The sequence below is a fragment of the Sparus aurata genome, chromosome 6 (assembly GCF_900880675.1).
Source record: "Sparus aurata chromosome 6, fSpaAur1.1, whole genome shotgun sequence".
Taxonomy (NCBI): domain Eukaryota; kingdom Metazoa; phylum Chordata; class Actinopteri; order Spariformes; family Sparidae; genus Sparus; species Sparus aurata.
The window spans coordinates 3,869,118-3,886,811 of NC_044192.1; the positions used below are offsets into that span (position 1 = coordinate 3,869,118).

The following is a 17,694-nucleotide window of genomic DNA, read 5'->3' on the forward strand; positions in this document are numbered from 1 at the left end:
TCAGATTCTTTTCATCCATGCAATCAAAATCTCTTCACAGAAGAAAGTTTGACATGTCACAGTAAGAAAATCAGCTGTAAATAACAAAAGAAACGATGGCTGAGTGTCATTTAGCTGCTTCAGTGTCAGGATTCTGGTATTGTACATGCTGGCTCATTGTCATAACATAATGGGACACATGAATAAAACAAAGCCATCATTAAAGTCATTACTAAAACTTAATTTAGGTTTCTTCAAGGTAGAAAACAAACACTTTTGTGAGTAAAACATATTATTCATGTCATCCAGTCAGTCATTCCAGTGAGCCAGCATGCAAAAGAATAGTATCATGAAATGAGGCAGCAAAAAGTTCAAACCAAACAGTTATGTTTTAAATCCTTAAGTATTCAGAGAATCAGTGTAAAAATCTACTGCACAAGATGAGCCACAACCACAAAATAAGAGTAAAACAGAAATGTCTACAATTCTGTAGTTGTCTTGTAATACACAAAGAATAACACAGAATATCTTCTCACCTTGACAGTAGTGGTATATGTGAATCATACATACACTAAGTCAGATGTGAGTGAATTACTTAATATATAGTAGTCCAGGACAAATGTCTTGGGATCAAGAACGGTTACGGCCCTGTGTGTTTGTGAGGTGGCAGATTGCAGTGTTTCCCCTAGGATGGAGTTGTAGCAGTGGAGGTGAGTGTTCACCCACGTTCAGAAGCAAAAAGCAAAGTGCACCTTGCCGGGAGGTTTCTATTTGTCTGCCTGCACCAGAAGGGCTGTACGAAAGGGTTGTTAATTGATGCTGATTAAGCGGGGCGAGTGACGGAGATGAGAAGTGGACACGCGCATCGGGAGCGAGCGCATGCGAGACAGCTGTGAGAGCAGAGTGGAGAGGCAGGGGTGGAGACGCGCATCAGGATCGAGCGCATGTGAGACAGCAGAGAGCGCTGAGTGGAGAGATAGAGAGCGAGTGCTGCCAGAGACTCACTTATTCCCCATGATTGTGTGCGTGCGTCCGTGAGACCTGTAAGTCATATTGTTTATATTGGCACCTAGCTTGTTCTTGCTAGCTAAAATGCACGTGATTGTTAATTGATTAGCTGGTGCTAGTTGTCCATGTGTATTTGTATTTGAGTTAATGAGTGCATTGGTTATGTTAAGTGATCACCCTGCTTATATTGTAAAGAGATGTGTATATATAGCATAGATTTAAGTACGTAAGAGTGCATGTATCTATATGTATGCATATGCCATGAGGGCTACATAATGTTTTTATTTCTTTGTTGACAGAACCACATACACACACAAGTTTGCCCATGTTCTGTACTGTTGCTCAACAACATTAAAGCAGTCAAACTAAAGGAGAGTTGTCAGGATCCGTGTTTTAATAGACACGCCTGGGCGAAGCTGGAAATCAGGATCAGCATAAAGAGTTTAATACAGTCCTTTATCGAAGCCCTCACTAACATTAAGGTCCTTCGAGCCGGATTTCTGGCCTTTACCACAGGATAAGGATGGAACATTATAACAGTGGAGCACGCCCAAAGAGAGACAGGCATCCACCACGTCATCTAGATGATTACGAATTGGACTATCAGAGAAGTAAATCCCGAAATACACATTACTCGAGCACAGTACCGTACGAACATGGGCGAGAAGAGGATGAGTATCAACAGCTGGAGGGAGTAGCCGAGATGACCTCTCTCACTCATTATAATCATTCACCTCATCCACGCCGAGGTAAGAGATATCAAGAAGTGCAGTATAGCCCCTTTCTCTTCCATCAGGAGTTGCAGACGATAAGGGAGGAGAACATGCAGCTTCATGAATCTCAGGCAGCCATGCATAGGGATTTTGAGCAGCTTCGCTCACTCAGAGGAGATGTGAGGTTGCTTGTGGACACAGTGCGAAGCCTTCAGGAAACAAAGGCAGCTACAGTTAGTCACGCCCCCATGAGGTCCCTTAATCAACAGCCAGGTCCAGATGAGTGGCCTAACTACCTACCTCCACCTGCTCATGCTCCACCCCCAGCAGAAGAACAACATGAAGAAGAAGAGGAATGGCCAGAACCCCCACCACCATGGCCAGAGCCCGAAGAGCAGCCTCAACGGAATGAGGTGGCAGACCTCCTGGACAAAGTGATGCACGAGCTCCAGGAAATCAGGCTGAGTACCTCCTCCGTTGCTCCTACCCAGAGCCGAGCAGCAGCTATGAGTGCTCTTCCATCAGATGGGGAATGTCCATACCAGGTTGGCCGACTCCTTAAACCGCCAGGTTATGGAGAGCCTCAGTATCATCCTCCACTGTCCAGCTCCACACCAATTCAGCACCAGCCGAGCCTGCAGCGTGCTATACCGACAGTAAAGGGAGCTCCGCTTCAACCAGAGTACCCGAGGCTAGATGCACCTGCCCATAAGCCAGGGCCTGCAGAACCACCACACAGGCAGTCCTACAGTGAACCCTCTCGATCAGAGTCAGCCTACAGGGGTCCCAGGCCAACTATTCCGAACTTCCACCAGCGAGACCCGAGTCAGTTCGCTCGCTTAAAGATAGCACTAGAGAACCTGTTACCAGCTGATGCAACAGAGCTCTTCAAATATCAGATTCTAACAGACCACCTGAAGTTGGAAGAGGCGTGTCTAGTGGCAGATTCCTACCTCCACTCCCCCACTCCATATACAGACACTATGGCTGCTCTGAATGAGAAGTTTGGACAGCCTTACCAGGTTGCACTGAATAAGATAGCCAGCGTTATGAACTCACCTGATATCCGTCGTGGTGACACTGCCAACTTCGAGAGGTTTGCCTTACAGGTTCAGTCGTTGGTGGGAATGTTGAAGACGCTTGGTCAAGCAGGTGAGAGTGAATTGAGATGTGGATCACATGTAGCACGCCTACTCAGTAAGCTACCGCTAGAAATGAGGTCAGACTTCCGGCGTTGTATGTTCCGCAATCCAGGAACTACGTACACGCTCCAAGATTTAGCAGACTGGCTCCAGTATGAGACATGGTGTCAAGACTTTGGTGGCACCACACCTAACAAAGGGCTGAAAGAAAACCAGGGACGGAGGTTAGAGGGACGTTATGGAAACCGTACGACGTCTGTCTTCCATGGAGCTAAGGATGTAGAGGGAAAGGGAGTTACCCCCTATGCCCCTTCAGAGAAGAGGAATGCTAAGGGAAAGGCGTATTGCCCTTACTGTGACAATGAAGCCCATTACCTCAATCAGTGTTCAGCCATTCAGAAGCTGAACAAAGCCCAAATCACTGAATGGATACGGGCCAACAAGAAATGCTGGCGCTGCGGACGGTCTCACCAGGCTGCGCAGTGTACCCTTAAGAAGCTCTGTGGCCTCTGCCAAGGCAAACACTTGCAAGTTCTTCATGAGGTTAACAGCAGAGCACCTAAGGAGGAGTCAGCAGAGACAAGTTGCCTTGTAAACACACCCACCGAGGTACTTTACCTAGATCGACCAACTGACTGTAATCGTGTGCTGCTGAAGGTAATTAAGGTGATCCTGCGTAACGGAAAGCACACCCTTGACACTTATGCCATACTAGATGACGGGTCAGAGCGCACAATGCTTCTTTCCGCTGCAGCAGAGAAGCTGGGTCTAGAAGGGACACCAGAAAATCTTGCCCTCAGAACTATTCGGCAGGATGTCCAGACACTGCAGGGGGCAGCTGTAGCATTCAGTGTATCTCCCGCCTCACAGCCTAAGAAGAGATTCCGTATCAATAGAGCCTTTACAGCTGCTCGTCTGGGACTGTCAGACCATTCCTATCCAGTGGCTAGTCTTCAGAAAAGGTACAGGCACCTGGCAGGTCTCTCCCTACAGCAGTTCGATAACGCCAGACCACTCATCCTCATTGGTGCGGATCACCCACATCTCATTACCCCCATTGAGCCAGTGAAGTTTGGTCCTCCAGGTGGACCAGTCGCTATCAGAACTAGACTGGGGTGGACATTACAGGGCCCGGCACGGATAGTGGAGCAACAACTACGGCCGCAGCAGTGTCTCTTAACGTCCACCGTTCCTACTAACATAGAACTCCTCCGAAATGTCGAGAAGTTGTGGCAGCTTGATACACTGCCATACAGGAAGGACAAAGAAGTGACCCGGTCAAGACAGGACCAGGAAGCTGTCACTCTACTTGATAAGAAGACTACACGGGTGGATGTGAAAGGAGTGCTTCGTTATGCCACACCACTCCTCCGTAAGAAGGACATGTCACACTTCCATGCCCCTAAGGAGGCCGTAATGCCAAGCCTTCGAAGCACTGAGAGGCGGTTGGCCAAGGATCCTGAGAAAGTCACGGCATACAAAGCTGAGATAAAGAAGTTGATCGATACAGGCTCCGTCCTCAAACTACAGCCTAGTGAACTGACACAAGATGGAGAATCGTGGTACATACCGCACCACATGGTGAGCCACAATGGAAAAAACCGCATTGTGTTTAACTACTCATACCAGTTTAAAGGCCTGAACCTCAACGAAGCCCTCCTGCCTGGACCAACACTAAGTGCATCACTCCTGGGGGTGCTGCTTCGTTTCAGAGAGCATCCTGTGGCCATCAGTGGAGACATCAAGGGGATGTTCCACCAGGTCCGCCTCTTACCTGAAGACAAGCCTCTACTGCGGTTTTTGTGGCGAGATTTGAGAAGAGAGGATCCTCCTGATGTCTTTGAGTGGCAGGTATTACCATTTGGCACTACTTGTAGCCCATGTTGTGCTACCTATGCCTTGCAAAGGCATGTTTGGGACCACAGTGAGCCAGGAGACAGTGTCAGATTCTCAGTGGAGCGATGTTTTTATGTCGACAACTGCCTCCAGAGCCTTCCAACCCCAGTGGAGGCCAGGGAGCTTGTGGACAGGCTAAGGGCCCTCCTAGCCTCTGGTGGATTCGAGCTGCGTCAGTGGGCCAGCAATGACCCCAATGTCATTGGTCACCTTCCAAAGGAGGCCCGATCAGATAGCCTGGAGCTCTGGCTCACCCAAGAGAAAGCAGATGTCCCTGAATCAGCCCTTGGGCTCAGTTGGCACTTCCAGTCAGATACCCTGGGGTACAAACAGCGGCCAGTGGAGTGTGGAGTGCCAACCATGCGGAATGTGTACAAGGTGCTGGCAAGCCAGTACGACCCTCTCGGATACATCTTGCCTTATACAACCAGAGCCAAGGTTCTTGTCCAGCGTCTCTGGGACAAAAACAGAGAATGGGACGACCCCCTCCTCCCACAAGAGCTTCTAGATGCCTGGAATGAATGGGAAGGGGAACTACAGGTCCTACCATCCATCAGTTTGCCAAGGTGCTACACCCCCAAAGAAGTGGACAGTGCCAGCAGCATTCGTGACGTTCACATATTCTGTGACGCCTCCGAGAAGGCATACGGGGCTGTAGCATATTTACGAACAGAAGACAATCAGGGCAAGACCTACTTATCATTCCTCCTGGCAAGATCTAGAGTAGCACCCAAACGTCTCCTGTCTATGCCAAGGCTTGAGCTGTGTGCAGCGGTGGTAGGAGCACAGATCACCACTGTGATTCAACAGGAGTTCACCTTGAAGATCAGAGGGATCACTTTGTGGACCGATTCCACAACAGTGTTGATGTGGCTACAATCTGATTCCTGCCGTTTTAAAGTCTTCGTGGGGACAAGGGTGGCTGAGATCCAGGAGCTCACCGACCGCCAGGCATGGCGCTACGTGGATTCAGCAAGCAACCCCGCAGACGATATTACAAGGGGAAAGACCCTGAAAGATCTTGCAGAGCCCAACAGGTGGAGTCAGGGCCCACCATTCCTCTTTCGAGCTCAGGACAAGTGGACAGGAAACCCTCCCCCTCTTGCCAAGGAGGAGGTATCAGAACTTCGGAAGACGACCTTCTGCGGAGTCGCATCAACAGTGATGGAGCCCCAAATTCAAGATGCAGACAAGTGTAACACATGGAAGGAGCTCGTAGAGATTACTGCAGAGGTGCTTCGCGGGGCGGCGGGTCAGCCCAGCAGTCCTACGGCCGCAGACTACCTGAAAGCGGAGACCCTCATCTTCCAGCGAGCCCAACAGGACAGCTTTCCAGATGAGTTGCGTCTCCTGAGAGCTGGTAGACCTGTTCTAGCTAATAGCCGCCTACTTACCTTGTCCCCAGAGTTTGATGAATCAGACGGAGTAATACGAGTTGGTGGAAGACTACGGAGATCTGAGGAGCTAGAGTATGCCACCCTGCATCCGATCGTTCTAGATCCCAGTCACCCTGCTGTCAAGCTCCTGATACAAGATTATGACAGCCGTTTGTGTCACCCTGGCCCTGAGCGGGTGTTTGCGGAAATACGGCGTACCTTGTGGATCCTCCGGGGACGTGAGGCTATCCGTCGACACCAACGCACCTGTACAGAGTGCCATCGGTGGAAGTCCAGACCTGTGGTCCCCAAGATGGCCGACCTACCAGCTGCTCGCCTTCGCCTCTTTAAGCCAGTTTTCCACTCCACGGGTATGGACTGTTTTGGGCCGTTCCAGGTGAAGGTGGGGCGTCGTCTGGAAAAGAGATGGGGGATAATCTTTAAGTGTCTAACCACGCACGCAGTGCATGTAGACCTCCTCACAAACATTGATGCCGACTCCTTTCTAATGGCCCTGAGGAGGTTCATTGCCCGCCGAGGGACCCCAGCCGAGTTGTTCTCAGATCAAGGGACTAATTTCAGAGGAGGAGAGAAGGAGCTACGAGAGGCATTTACTGCACTGTCTCCAGAGCTAAAACAGAGCCTTGCCAAGGAGAAGATAGCCTTTCACTTCAACCCACCTGCGGCTCCTCACTTTGGAGGAGTCTGGGAGAGGGAGATCCGCTCAGTCAAACAGGCACTCTATACAACTGTTGGAGCTCAGGCACAAGCCGAAGAGGTTCTTAGGACGGTGTTAATCGAGGTGGAGGGCCTTTTGAACTCAAAGCCTTTGGGTTACGTATCATCCAGTGTTGCCGACCCTGACCCTGTGACCCCAAATCTTTTATTGATGGGGCGGCGAGATGGGTCTCTTCCTCAGGTAGTGTATCCGGCTACTGAACTCCTCAGCCGGCGCAGGTGGAGACACTCTCAGATCTTGACAGATCATTTCTGGTCAAGTTTCATCAGATACTATCTCCCTGGCATGCAAGCTCGCCAGAAGTGGCACGCCATCCAAGTCAACACCACAGAAGACAAGGTTGTTATGCTGGTAGACCCCCAGCTACCAAGGGCACTCTGGCCTATTGGACGGGTGATTAAGGTGCACACAAGTGCGGATGGTCATGTGAGGTCTGCTGATGTGAAAATAAAGGATAAGATCTACACCAGGCCTGTCGCCCGCATGGTCATCCTCCCAGCCATACCCGATGATGAAGATCAACTTGGGCCCCCTCAGGACGAGTAGCCTTTCGTAGGTACAAACAGCTACCGCTATTTGGGGGCGGCTGTACGAAAGGGTTGTTAATTGATGCTGATTAAGCGGGGCGAGTGACGGAGATGAGAAGTGGACACGCGCATCGGGAGCGAGCGCATGCGAGACAGCTGTGAGAGCAGAGTGGAGAGGCAGGGGTGGAGACGCGCATCGGGATCGAGCGCATGTGAGACAGCAGAGAGCGCTGAGTGGAGAGATAGAGAGCGAGTGCTGCCAGAGACTCACTTATTCCCCATGATTGTGTGCGTGCGTCCGTGAGACCTGTAAGTCATATTGTTTATATTGGCACCTAGCTTGTTCTTGCTAGCTAAAATGCACGTGATTGTTAATTGATTAGCTGGTGCTAGTTGTCCATGTGTATTTGTATTTGAGTTAATGAGTGCATTGGTTATGTTAAGTGATCACCCTGCTTATATTGTAAAGAGATGTGTATATATAGCATAGATTTAAGTACGTAAGAGTGCATGTATCTATATGTATGCATATGCCATGAGGGCTACATAATGTTTTTATTTCTTTGTTGACAGAACCACATACACACACAAGTTTGCCCATGTTCTGTACTGTTGCTCAACAACATTAAAGCAGTCAAACTAAAGGAGAGTTGTCAGGATCCGTGTTTTAATAGACACGCCTGGGCGAAGCTGGAAATCAGGATCAGCATAAAGAGTTTAATACAGTCCTTTATCGAAGCCCTCACTAACAAGGGCTCTTTAGGCCTAAGTACATAACAGTACATTTGTGGACACTAATGAGCAGGGGAAATGTCTGTCTACCTTACATATGGGGTGTCTCAAGCTTTAGGAAAATACAATTTTATTTAACACATAAAAGTATCATCTTTAAAACAATTATTGACAATAACTAGTACAGTGCCTGTAACAAAAGTGTATTCCTATAAAAAAGTGGGAGGTTAAGTAGCTTTTTCATGGATGGCCAAATGAGGCTGTGTTTGAAGGTGGGACGTCAGGGATATTTAGGTTTGTTGTGAAATCCGATATTCCAGGGTATAATTGGCTGTTTTTGACTATTTTTGATTTTGCCATTATATTTCACCTTAAAAACTATTTACTTGGTGTCATTATTTTCAGCACAACCTCACATGTGTGACTGTACAGTTTTTTTTTTTATTTTGACAAACTGTATTAACACAATGGACCTAAAATCACAAAAAAAACATAAAATCCGAGTAGAAAAAGTTTGATTCTTTTACTGTGAAAACCACAAATAAACATATTTACAACAAACCATTTTTTTTTTTTACTTATAATGCAAATATAAATTGTTATTTGCTAAATTTGTGCATACATTTAAAAAATGTACAAGTTATATGTAACTATTTACATTTAAATGCAGGCAATGCTCAGGTCTGCCTGTGCTCCTTAAGAGCTGCACTGCCTGCCCCACATTCAGCATCTTCTCATTGTTCTGACTCATTAAACGAAAAACTGACTCCACTACACACTAAACACACTACACCAAACACTACATAACACACTAACTACACACTCCAAACACGCTAAATGTAACAAATCTCTCAACTCTCAATATCGCTGTCCGACCGTCGTTGCCTGTCAATCATCCGCCTAGGTCCCTCCCACAACATCCTGTTCCTCAACAACCAAACTTGCTGCTTGGACACTTTCGTGACAAAAGCCCGTTTTTACCGTTTCTTTCTGCACAAGACACAAAGCAAACATGACGGCAATGTTCGCAAAAAAGCGTAGCGGACATTATTTACCCAAGGTCCGGTTTTGGACGTGCCAATGCATCCGGTCCGTCGCCTCGGCTAGCTACACACGAACATCCACAGATTCCGATTGCACTTTGTTGTCCACGCATCTCCAGATCTCCTCAGACCCGAACAGATTTGGTCCGGACTCGTTTAATCTCATTAATCCACAACAGTCAGTTTAGATGCACAGAACAGAACAGAACGGGACTGAACCGCCGGCAAAATCCCGGTCCAGTTCGCTCCGCTGCAGGTATAAATCCGCTTGTTTCTTCAGGTATGTCGTGGGCTTGAGCTCTGCAGTGATTGGCACTGGTGCGCACGTGGCCACGGTGTGCAGTGATTGGCTCTGGTGCGCACGTGACTGTGGTGGCTCTGGTGGACAATGCTCGGAGGAATTTGTAAAGCATTTATGAAATAATTTATTCACGGTATCATTGCAGTCCAAACAAATGCTTAGATGCACACCACTGAACCACGCAGCAGCCATGTTGAAAGTCTCGGGTCAATGTGATCCTTATCCGCAGAGATATTTGACTAACAGCCACAGACACACACACACAGAGACAGACAGAGATTCCTTGTATTTATAGATAGATTTTTATTTTCTCCTACTAGAAAAAGTAGGCGCATCACCTGCATCAACCGGAAACGGTATATCTGGATGTTATGTATGTGGCGAAGGAGATCGCTTGCAAAGTTTCTTTGACAGAGACAATAACAGTTACCAAGCAACCAAGATAATGTGACAATAGAGCCATGGATATATATATATATATATATATATATATATATATATATATATATATATATATATATATATATATATATGTATATATATATACACACCGTAATCGACTCGCAAGTCTTCCCCACAACGAGCAAGCTGCTGCTGGAGAGTGGTGAGCTTTGTTGTCTTTTCAGTAGAAATCCTGCTAAGCTAGCAGATGTTTGATGCCTCGAACTATGTGCGGGGACTCTATTTGAACTGTCGCAGTTAGGTGCTGTTCTGGGCATTATTTGTGGCTATGAGTGGCTTTTTGATGGCGGTTTCCAGGTTGGAGGCACAGACTGCAGTGTATTGTTATTGTGTGGTCTTTTCTGAGGTTGCTAAAACTACATAAGCTAATGGTTAGAAAACTAGATCTCTCAAGAGGGGGGTCTTACTCTGTGTCACGGTGTTAGACCATGGATTAAACTTACACCAGAATATCCCTTCAAAACAATGTCGCTCCTTCTAGGGGTAGCCCGAGGTGACAGGGTGCACAAGGTGTCACTGTATGCGGACGACCTGCTCCCATATATTACCGACCCTGCAATGTCCCTTCCACCCATTTTATTTAGGCTGGAAGAGTTTGGGAAGCTCTATGGCTACAAGGTCAATATGCAAAAAAGTCTAGTTTTCCCTTTGAACCCCACTGCTCTCAATATCAACGCCTCTATGTTCCCCTTCAAGAGAGTGATGTCCTACTTAAAATACCAGGGGATAACAGTCCCTCGCTCTTTTCAGCTACTATATAAACTTAATTTCTCTCCTTTAATTGTTTTATGACCCCGCCCTCTCCTGGTCGTCCTTTTTTTGTTTTTCTTGCAGGCTCATTTCAGGTAGATGGGTGGAGCTGCTGACTTAACGATATTCACCTGGGCAGCCTGGCCCCAGGTTATTTAGCTGGCTCCTCATTCCATACTCTCACTCGCTGACCACTTGCTGCCTGTTTGGTTTGTGTGTTCCTTTGTTTTATCATCACCACACCTCAGTTATAAACAACACTGCATACATTACTGACTCTACAGATTACTTCTTTATTATGTATTGGGTTGCATATATAAAGAAAGTGTCAGTTAAAGTTGCGTTAAAAGTGTGTGGTCTCCCACTTTGTCTTGCTCTCTGAGCCAGGGCTATGACAACTGACAAATGCAAACAAGATTTGGAGCGTTGGCGCACATTTCCACTATCATTGGCTGGATGATTAACTTGCTTAAAATTAATATAATTCCTAAATTTGTATATCTTTTCCAGAATATTCCTGTATTCATTTCCAAAAAAAAGTTCAGTTCTCTTGATAGGATATTTTCTAATTTCATCTGGGATGGCAGGCAGCCTCAGATTAGTAAGGCCTTTTTACAAAGCCCGATAACATCGGGAGGGATGGCCATGCCCAACCCTCTCTAATGTTACTGGGCTAGCAACATTCAGAAAATTATCACACATGTCTAAAGCAATCCTCTTTAGCATGCACCTGAATGGGTGAAGATAGAAGCACATGGTCTTCCTTTTCACTCTTTAGTTACTTCCCCACTACCTCTGGCAATTTGTACATCACATATTAATCCAGTAAATGCTCACACACTTAAGAACTTGTTGCAGTTTAGGAAGCAATTCGGCCTGCAAAAAGCCTCCTTAATGGCACCCATTGTCTCAAACCATCTCTTTACACCAGCCAAGTTAGATCTGTCGTTTCACACGTGGCACTGTCACAGTCACGGTCACAGAATACGAGTTATTAAAGATCTGTATGTTGAGGGGGTATTTGCACCATTCGCTCGAATGGCAGGAAAATTTGGTCTTCACCAGTCATATTACTTCCGTTATTTTCAGATTAAGGACTTTGAACCCGAAAGGGTTACCATCCGTTCCCCGAGTTACCTCCAGAGACACCCTTAGATGCTCTACTAGCCACAAAGACAAGTCGTATGGGTGCAATCGCAAGGATCTATGATACACTAACCAACATAAACCCTCAGCTCACTGCCAATTTTATGACCCTCTGGGAGGAAGATCTTGGTACACCTCTGTCTAATGATCTGTGGAAGTCAGTTTTGGAGCAAGTCCACTCATCTTACTCATGTAGTAGATGTGGCCTTATACAATTTAAAATTGTTCCCCGTGTTCGCTTAACCAAGGCAAAACTGGCAAAGATTTACCCCAGTATCAATCCTACATGTGACTGATGCAAACATGCACCGGCCACCTTATACATCATTTTTGGACATGTCCCACTGTACGTACATTTACAATATTTAACTCCTTGAGTGAGGTTTTTAGTACGGTTGTTGATCCACACCCTTTGATAGCTTTATTTGGTGTAAGACCCGGGGACTGTGACTGGCCACTAAATATGTACGATGTTGTGGCCTTTTCTACCTTATCTGCCCGTCGCCAAATACTACTAAATTGGAAGTGCTCTAAACCCCCATCCCATGTCAGGTGGATCAGGGACATTATGTTTCACCCTAAGTTGGAGAAGATCAAGTTTATTCTGAGAGGTAACAATGACAGATTTAACAAGATTTGGTGCCCTTTCTGATTTACTTTAATGATATACTGATGTGACAAACTAGGACTAATAGAGTATATTTCTGCATATTTAGGTGAAGACTGGTAACTTAAACCATTGCTGGTTTTTTTTCTTTCTTTTTTAAAATTGTTTTTTGTTTGTGTTTGTTTTGTGTTTGGTTGTTTTATCATTATTATTATTATTATTATTATTATTATTATTATTATTATTATTATTATTATTGTTGTTATTATTATATTCAGTTGTTTTACCTTGCTCCATTTCTTCTTTAACATAATATTTTGTATCCTTCAGAGGATCTGGGGACAGATATCAATCTGCAAATGAATAGCTAGAGCTGTTGCCTGTGTGTTTCTGGGATTTTTTACTTGTAGTCCAATCTTGTTTAATCCTTTTTGAATGTAAGGTTTTACATATTTTGATAGAAAATGCCTTTTCTTTTTACTGTTGTGATATCAAAGGAATTTGTAAAACGACATTTTTAAATGCATTGCTTGTGCCAATGAACTGACGACATCACTCTGGTCCAGTGTGTTTTAGATCATCACTTTATTTAATCTCAAAAAACCATTCGCAAAAATTAAACAAAACTTTTGTTGAGAAAGCTTTCTTATTGTTCGTCCAGAGAAAGGGCCCAGTGTCCAATATCTTATATATAACTCTTAATATATCTTATATATCCTTGCACTCTGCTTTTCAGAAAGGTGCTGGTGACGTCAACATGGCTCTTTTCTTGTTACTGGTCTAGGCGATAATATTCACCATATTTTTCTTTGCCGTGGATCATGCCATACAACCACATGACAATGATCCAAAAGGCCTGCTATGTGGACATGGGTCCTTGAAGCTTTCTATTGTATTTTATACTAGTTAGTGGTTTCTCACATTTATGAAAATAACACATAATTAAGAATCTTAATCATTTTTTTCACTGTTAATGTTTAATGAGTAAATTAAGAGTAGAAATGCATCATGAAAATGTATTATCTGTTTGGAACATTATTGGGAACAAAAATATAACCCATTGTTCATGTTAGAGAAGTCAGTTTGAAACCTGATATTCACCATCTATAAGAATACAAGTCTGTATCGTTGCAGGAACCTTATCTTGTCTCTGGACTGTCTCTGAAATCACTGGACTGATGAGCTGAGGCAGGACATGGATAAGTATTGAAACAGTAAAGCGAATGGCCAGTACCCCTCTTGGGAACAAGTATGTGAGACCTTCTATTGCAAGATCATGAATGTAGGTGAGCATACATAATATCAGTTGGAAGCCATGGAGGAGGACAGTGTTTCTTGCTTTCTTTGCATCTGCAGTAGCTGCCTTTGCAGTAAAAATGATCCTGAAGTATGTATCGAAAAGAGTTATCCAAACAATGACCATTAACAATATGTTGGAAATATTGCTCTTCTCTGCGGGACTGGGGTGTCTGAAAACATTTTTCCAAAGACAAAACACTCTAGAATGTAGGAATTCCATGGATTCTGTTGCCAGTGTGAAAAATAAATCTGTTAGGATTGACAGCATTCCTATAACCCACGTCAGGCCGATCACAACATACGCTTTCTTTACTGTACAGATCTGGGTGTGGTGTAGAGGGAGGCATATTGCGATGTAACACTCTACTGCCATAACAGCTAGTGTTACAGGATTGTTTAGAGTGGCAGGTATACTAATCATCAGCAAAAATATACAGAGGGAGACATTTAGAGTGAACACAATGTAACTCAGGACTTGAATAAGGGTGGACAAGGTCAGCAGGATAATATCATTGATTACCAGATGGATGTACAGGATGTATCGAGGGTTAATATTCAGAACCTGCAGGTAAAACAGAATTGATAAGGATATAAGAAGACAGGAAGAGAAACAGTCCAACTGATTATGAGTATACAGTATGTGAAGTGTTGCTTATTCCTAAGGTGATGAAGTAAATGTACACTTAGCATAATGATATGTTGCACAAATGGATTCATACCCGATGTTTCTTGAATGTGTGTACCAGGACACCATTGACGTAGTTGATGGAGATGCAGAGAACCACGGTAGTCACATTCTTCACAATAGCTATGTTCAAGCTGTCCCGATAGACAACTGCTGTGACATTCCTGTCAGTATTTGAAAGGCTCATGAGTCAACTGATAGGGTCCTTGAAACCTGTTTGACCAGAGACAGCTGTTACTTAAGTCATTAGAAAACGTTTATAGAACAGAATTGATCAGCAGGACTTTGCAAGAACAAAAACGCAAAAATAACATAAAAAAAGAACCATGTGTCATGAATACAAAGCTTCATGATATTCAGTCAAATAAGACAATCACATTTGGGCAAAAATGGCTGTAAACATTGACTCCCTGAACAAACTATTTTTGCAAATCTTACCTTATCCCAACCTTATTGGCGCGCAGAGCGAGGAACAAGCACAAACACACGACCCTTTGCCCAACATAAGTAAGAATGGAAATGATACACAAACTCGTAGTATCAGTAGGGGAGCGAATGGATGTGGTAGAAGTAACGGGGGTGGTGAGAACAGCGCTGGAACCAGCGTTAGTGTTCACTCTTTCTACCGCGACGGTCACGTAGCCTCCATTCGCGGCAGCTGTGTAGCAATGCGCCGCAACAGTGTTCATGAAGCACAAAGCACACACGAGTCCAACTTTCCTCCCAACACTAGAGGAGATAGCAGGGGAGAAGTGGGCGAAGTGTTCGTAGAAGAGCTGATACACGAGGTCGCAGTGTACATAGAAGAGGTGGACATGGTAGAGGCAACAGGGGAAGGCAGAACAGGGCTGGAAATGATGATGATGATGATGGTAATGGTGGCTGGACTTACTTGAGAGATGAGGAAGGTGATATCAGGAATGGATAAAGCCCTTTGATAAGCAAATTGGGAAAAAAAGAAATCATAAAAAATGCCTACTGTTTACATGAGTTTTGTGGTGTAGTAATAGTTCTAGTTTATGTGGTGTTTTGTGGTGTAGTAATAGTTCTAGTTCTAGTCTTTATTATAATAATAATAAAGAGGAGAAGAAAAAACAAGAAAAAGGGAAGAAAAAGTCAGATTGGTGCAGGGGCAGCACCGATCCGACTGTCAATCTCACGCTCCATCCTTCCCTTATTCGTGAACAAGACCCCAAGGTGATTCTCATCCCAGCCGCTTCACACTCGGCTGCAAGCCGCCCAAGGACATGCTGGAGGTCCCGGCTCGAAGGAGCCAACAAAACCACATCATCCATGAAAAGCAGAGATGAAATCAAGTGGCTCCCGAACCAGACCCCCTCCGGCCCGTGGCTGCACCTACAAATTCTGTCCATAAAAATAATGAACAGTACCGGTGACAAAGGGCAGCCCTGTCGGAGTCCAACATGCACCGGGAACAGGTCTGACTTACTGCCGGCAATGTGAACCAAGCTCCTGCTCCGGGCATACAAGGACCGTACAGCCCTTAACAGAGGGCCTCTGACCCCGTACTCCCGGAGCACCTCCCACAGAATGCCACGAAGGACACGGTCGAATGCTTTCTCCAAGTCCACAAAACACATGTGGACTGATTGGGCAAACTCCCATGAACCCTTGAGCACCCTGTGGACGGTATAGAGCTGGTCCAGTGTTCCGCGTCCCGGACAAAAACCGCATTGTTCCTCCTGAATCCGAGGTTCGACTATCGGCCAGATTCTCAGTTGGATTGAGGAGATCCTCAAAGTATTCCTTCCACCACCCGACGATGTCCCCAGTCGAGGTCAACAACTCCCCAGCTCCACTGTAAACAGTGTTGGTGGAGGACTGCTTCCCCCTCCTGAGGTGCCTGATGGTTTGCCAGAATTTCTTCGAGGCCGACCGGTAGTCCTCCTCCATGTTCTCCCTGAACTTTTCCCAGACCCGAATTTTTCGTGCTGCCACACGCTTGGCCTGCCGGTACCCGTCAGCTGCCTCAGGAGTCCCCCGGGCCAACCAGGCTCAATAGGACTCCTTCTTCAGCTTGACAGCATCCCTTACTTCTGGGGTCCACCACTGGGTTCAGGGATTGCCGCCACAACAGGCACCGGAGACCTTACGGCCACAGCTCCGGACAGCCGCGTCAACAATGGAAGTGGAGAACATGGTCCATTCGGACTCAATGTCCCCAGCCTCCCTCGGGATCTGGTCAAAGCTCTCCCGGAGATGGGAGTTAAAGATCTCCCTGACAGAGGGTTCTGCCAGACGTTCCCAGCAGACCCTCACAATACGTTTGGGTCTGCCCGGTCTGTCCAGCTTCCTCCCCTGCCAGCGGATCTGACTTACCACCAGGTGGTGATCAGTTGACAGCTCAGCCCCTCTCTTCACCCAAGTGTCCAAGACATACGGCCGGAGGTCAGATGACACGACCACAAAGTCGATCATTGACCTCCGGCCTAGGGTGTCCTGGTGCCATGTGCACATATGGACACCCTTATGCTTGAACATGGTGTTTGTTATGGACAAACTGTGCCCCAGTTGGAGCACTCTCCAGCACCCCTCCCAGGGACTCCAAGAAGGCCGGGTACTCTGCACTACTGTTCAGCCCATAAGCCGAGACAAGTGAGAGTCCTATCCCTGACCCGAAGGCGCAGGGAAGCAACCCTCTCGTTCACTGGGGTAAACTCCAACACATGGCGGCTGAGCTGGGGAGGTATAAGCAAGCCCACACCAGCTCGCTGCCTCTCACCGCGGGCAACTCCAGAATAGGAGAGAGTCCAGCCTCTCTCAAGGAGTTGGGATCCAGAGCACAGACTGTGCGTGGAGGCGAGCCTGACTATCTCTAGCCGGTACCGCTCAGCCTCCCGCACTAGCTCAGGCTCTTTCCCCCCCCAGCGAGGTGACATTCCATGTCCCCATGGCTAGAGTCATCCCCTGAGGATTGGGTTGCCGGGGCCCCCGCCCACGACTGCCACCCAAATCACACTGCACCGGCCCCTTCTGAACCCTCCTGCAGGTGGTGAGCCTACTGGAGGGCGGGCCCACGTCGTTCGTTCGGGCTGCGCCTAGCCGGGTCCCGTGAGCAAAGACCCGGCCACCAGACGCTCGCCTGCGAGCCCCAACCCCAGGCCTGGCTCCAGGGTGGGGCCCCGGTGACGCCAATCTGGGCGACGTACACTTCCTTGTTGTTAATTTCTTCATTAGGGGCTTTAAAATTATTAGCATTATTAGTATAACACAAATCCCTAACTGCTTTAAAGCTGAAAGGATTAGTCAATTAATTGATTAGTCATAT

At 46.4% G+C, this 17,694-nt stretch overlaps 2 protein-coding genes across 2 annotated transcripts; one reads left to right on the plus strand and one right to left on the minus strand.

Annotated features, from left to right (window-relative positions):
• The first annotated feature begins 6,572 nt into the window (after positions 1 to 6,572).
• LOC115583278 (uncharacterized) lies at positions 6,573 to 8,083 on the plus strand. The gene is made up of 2 exons (XM_030419950.1): positions 6,573 to 7,689; positions 7,954 to 8,083. The coding sequence occupies exon 1, from the start codon at positions 6,623 to 6,625 to the stop codon at positions 7,397 to 7,399; it is 777 nt and encodes a 258-aa protein (XP_030275810.1). The 5' UTR covers positions 6,573 to 6,622; the 3' UTR covers positions 7,400 to 7,689; positions 7,954 to 8,083.
• Positions 8,084 to 11,618: 3,535 nt separating this feature from the next.
• Positions 11,619 to 14,592, minus strand: LOC115582804 (odorant receptor 131-2-like). Its single transcript, XM_030419012.1, has 3 exons — positions 14,440 to 14,592; positions 13,656 to 14,282; positions 11,619 to 11,630 (listed from the first exon to the last, which is right to left on the minus strand). Exons 1-3 carry the CDS (start codon positions 14,590 to 14,592, stop codon positions 11,619 to 11,621), a joined length of 792 nt encoding a protein of 263 aa, XP_030274872.1.
• Between the last annotated feature and the right edge of the window lie 3,102 nt (positions 14,593 to 17,694).

Excerpts from the sequence above, each read along its gene's own strand:
- LOC115583278 (XM_030419950.1), top strand. The coding sequence starts at position 6,623 with ATGGCCCTGAGGAGGTTCATTGCCCGCCGAGGGACCCCAGCCGAGTTG.
- LOC115582804 (XM_030419012.1), bottom strand. The coding sequence starts at position 14,592 with ATGAGCCTTTCAAATACTGACAGGAATGTCACAGCAGTTGTCTATCGG. Across the intron at positions 14,283-14,439 it reads ACACATTCAAGAAACATCGG|GTTCTGAATATTAACCCTCG; the intron begins GTATGAATCCAT and ends TTTTACCTGCAG.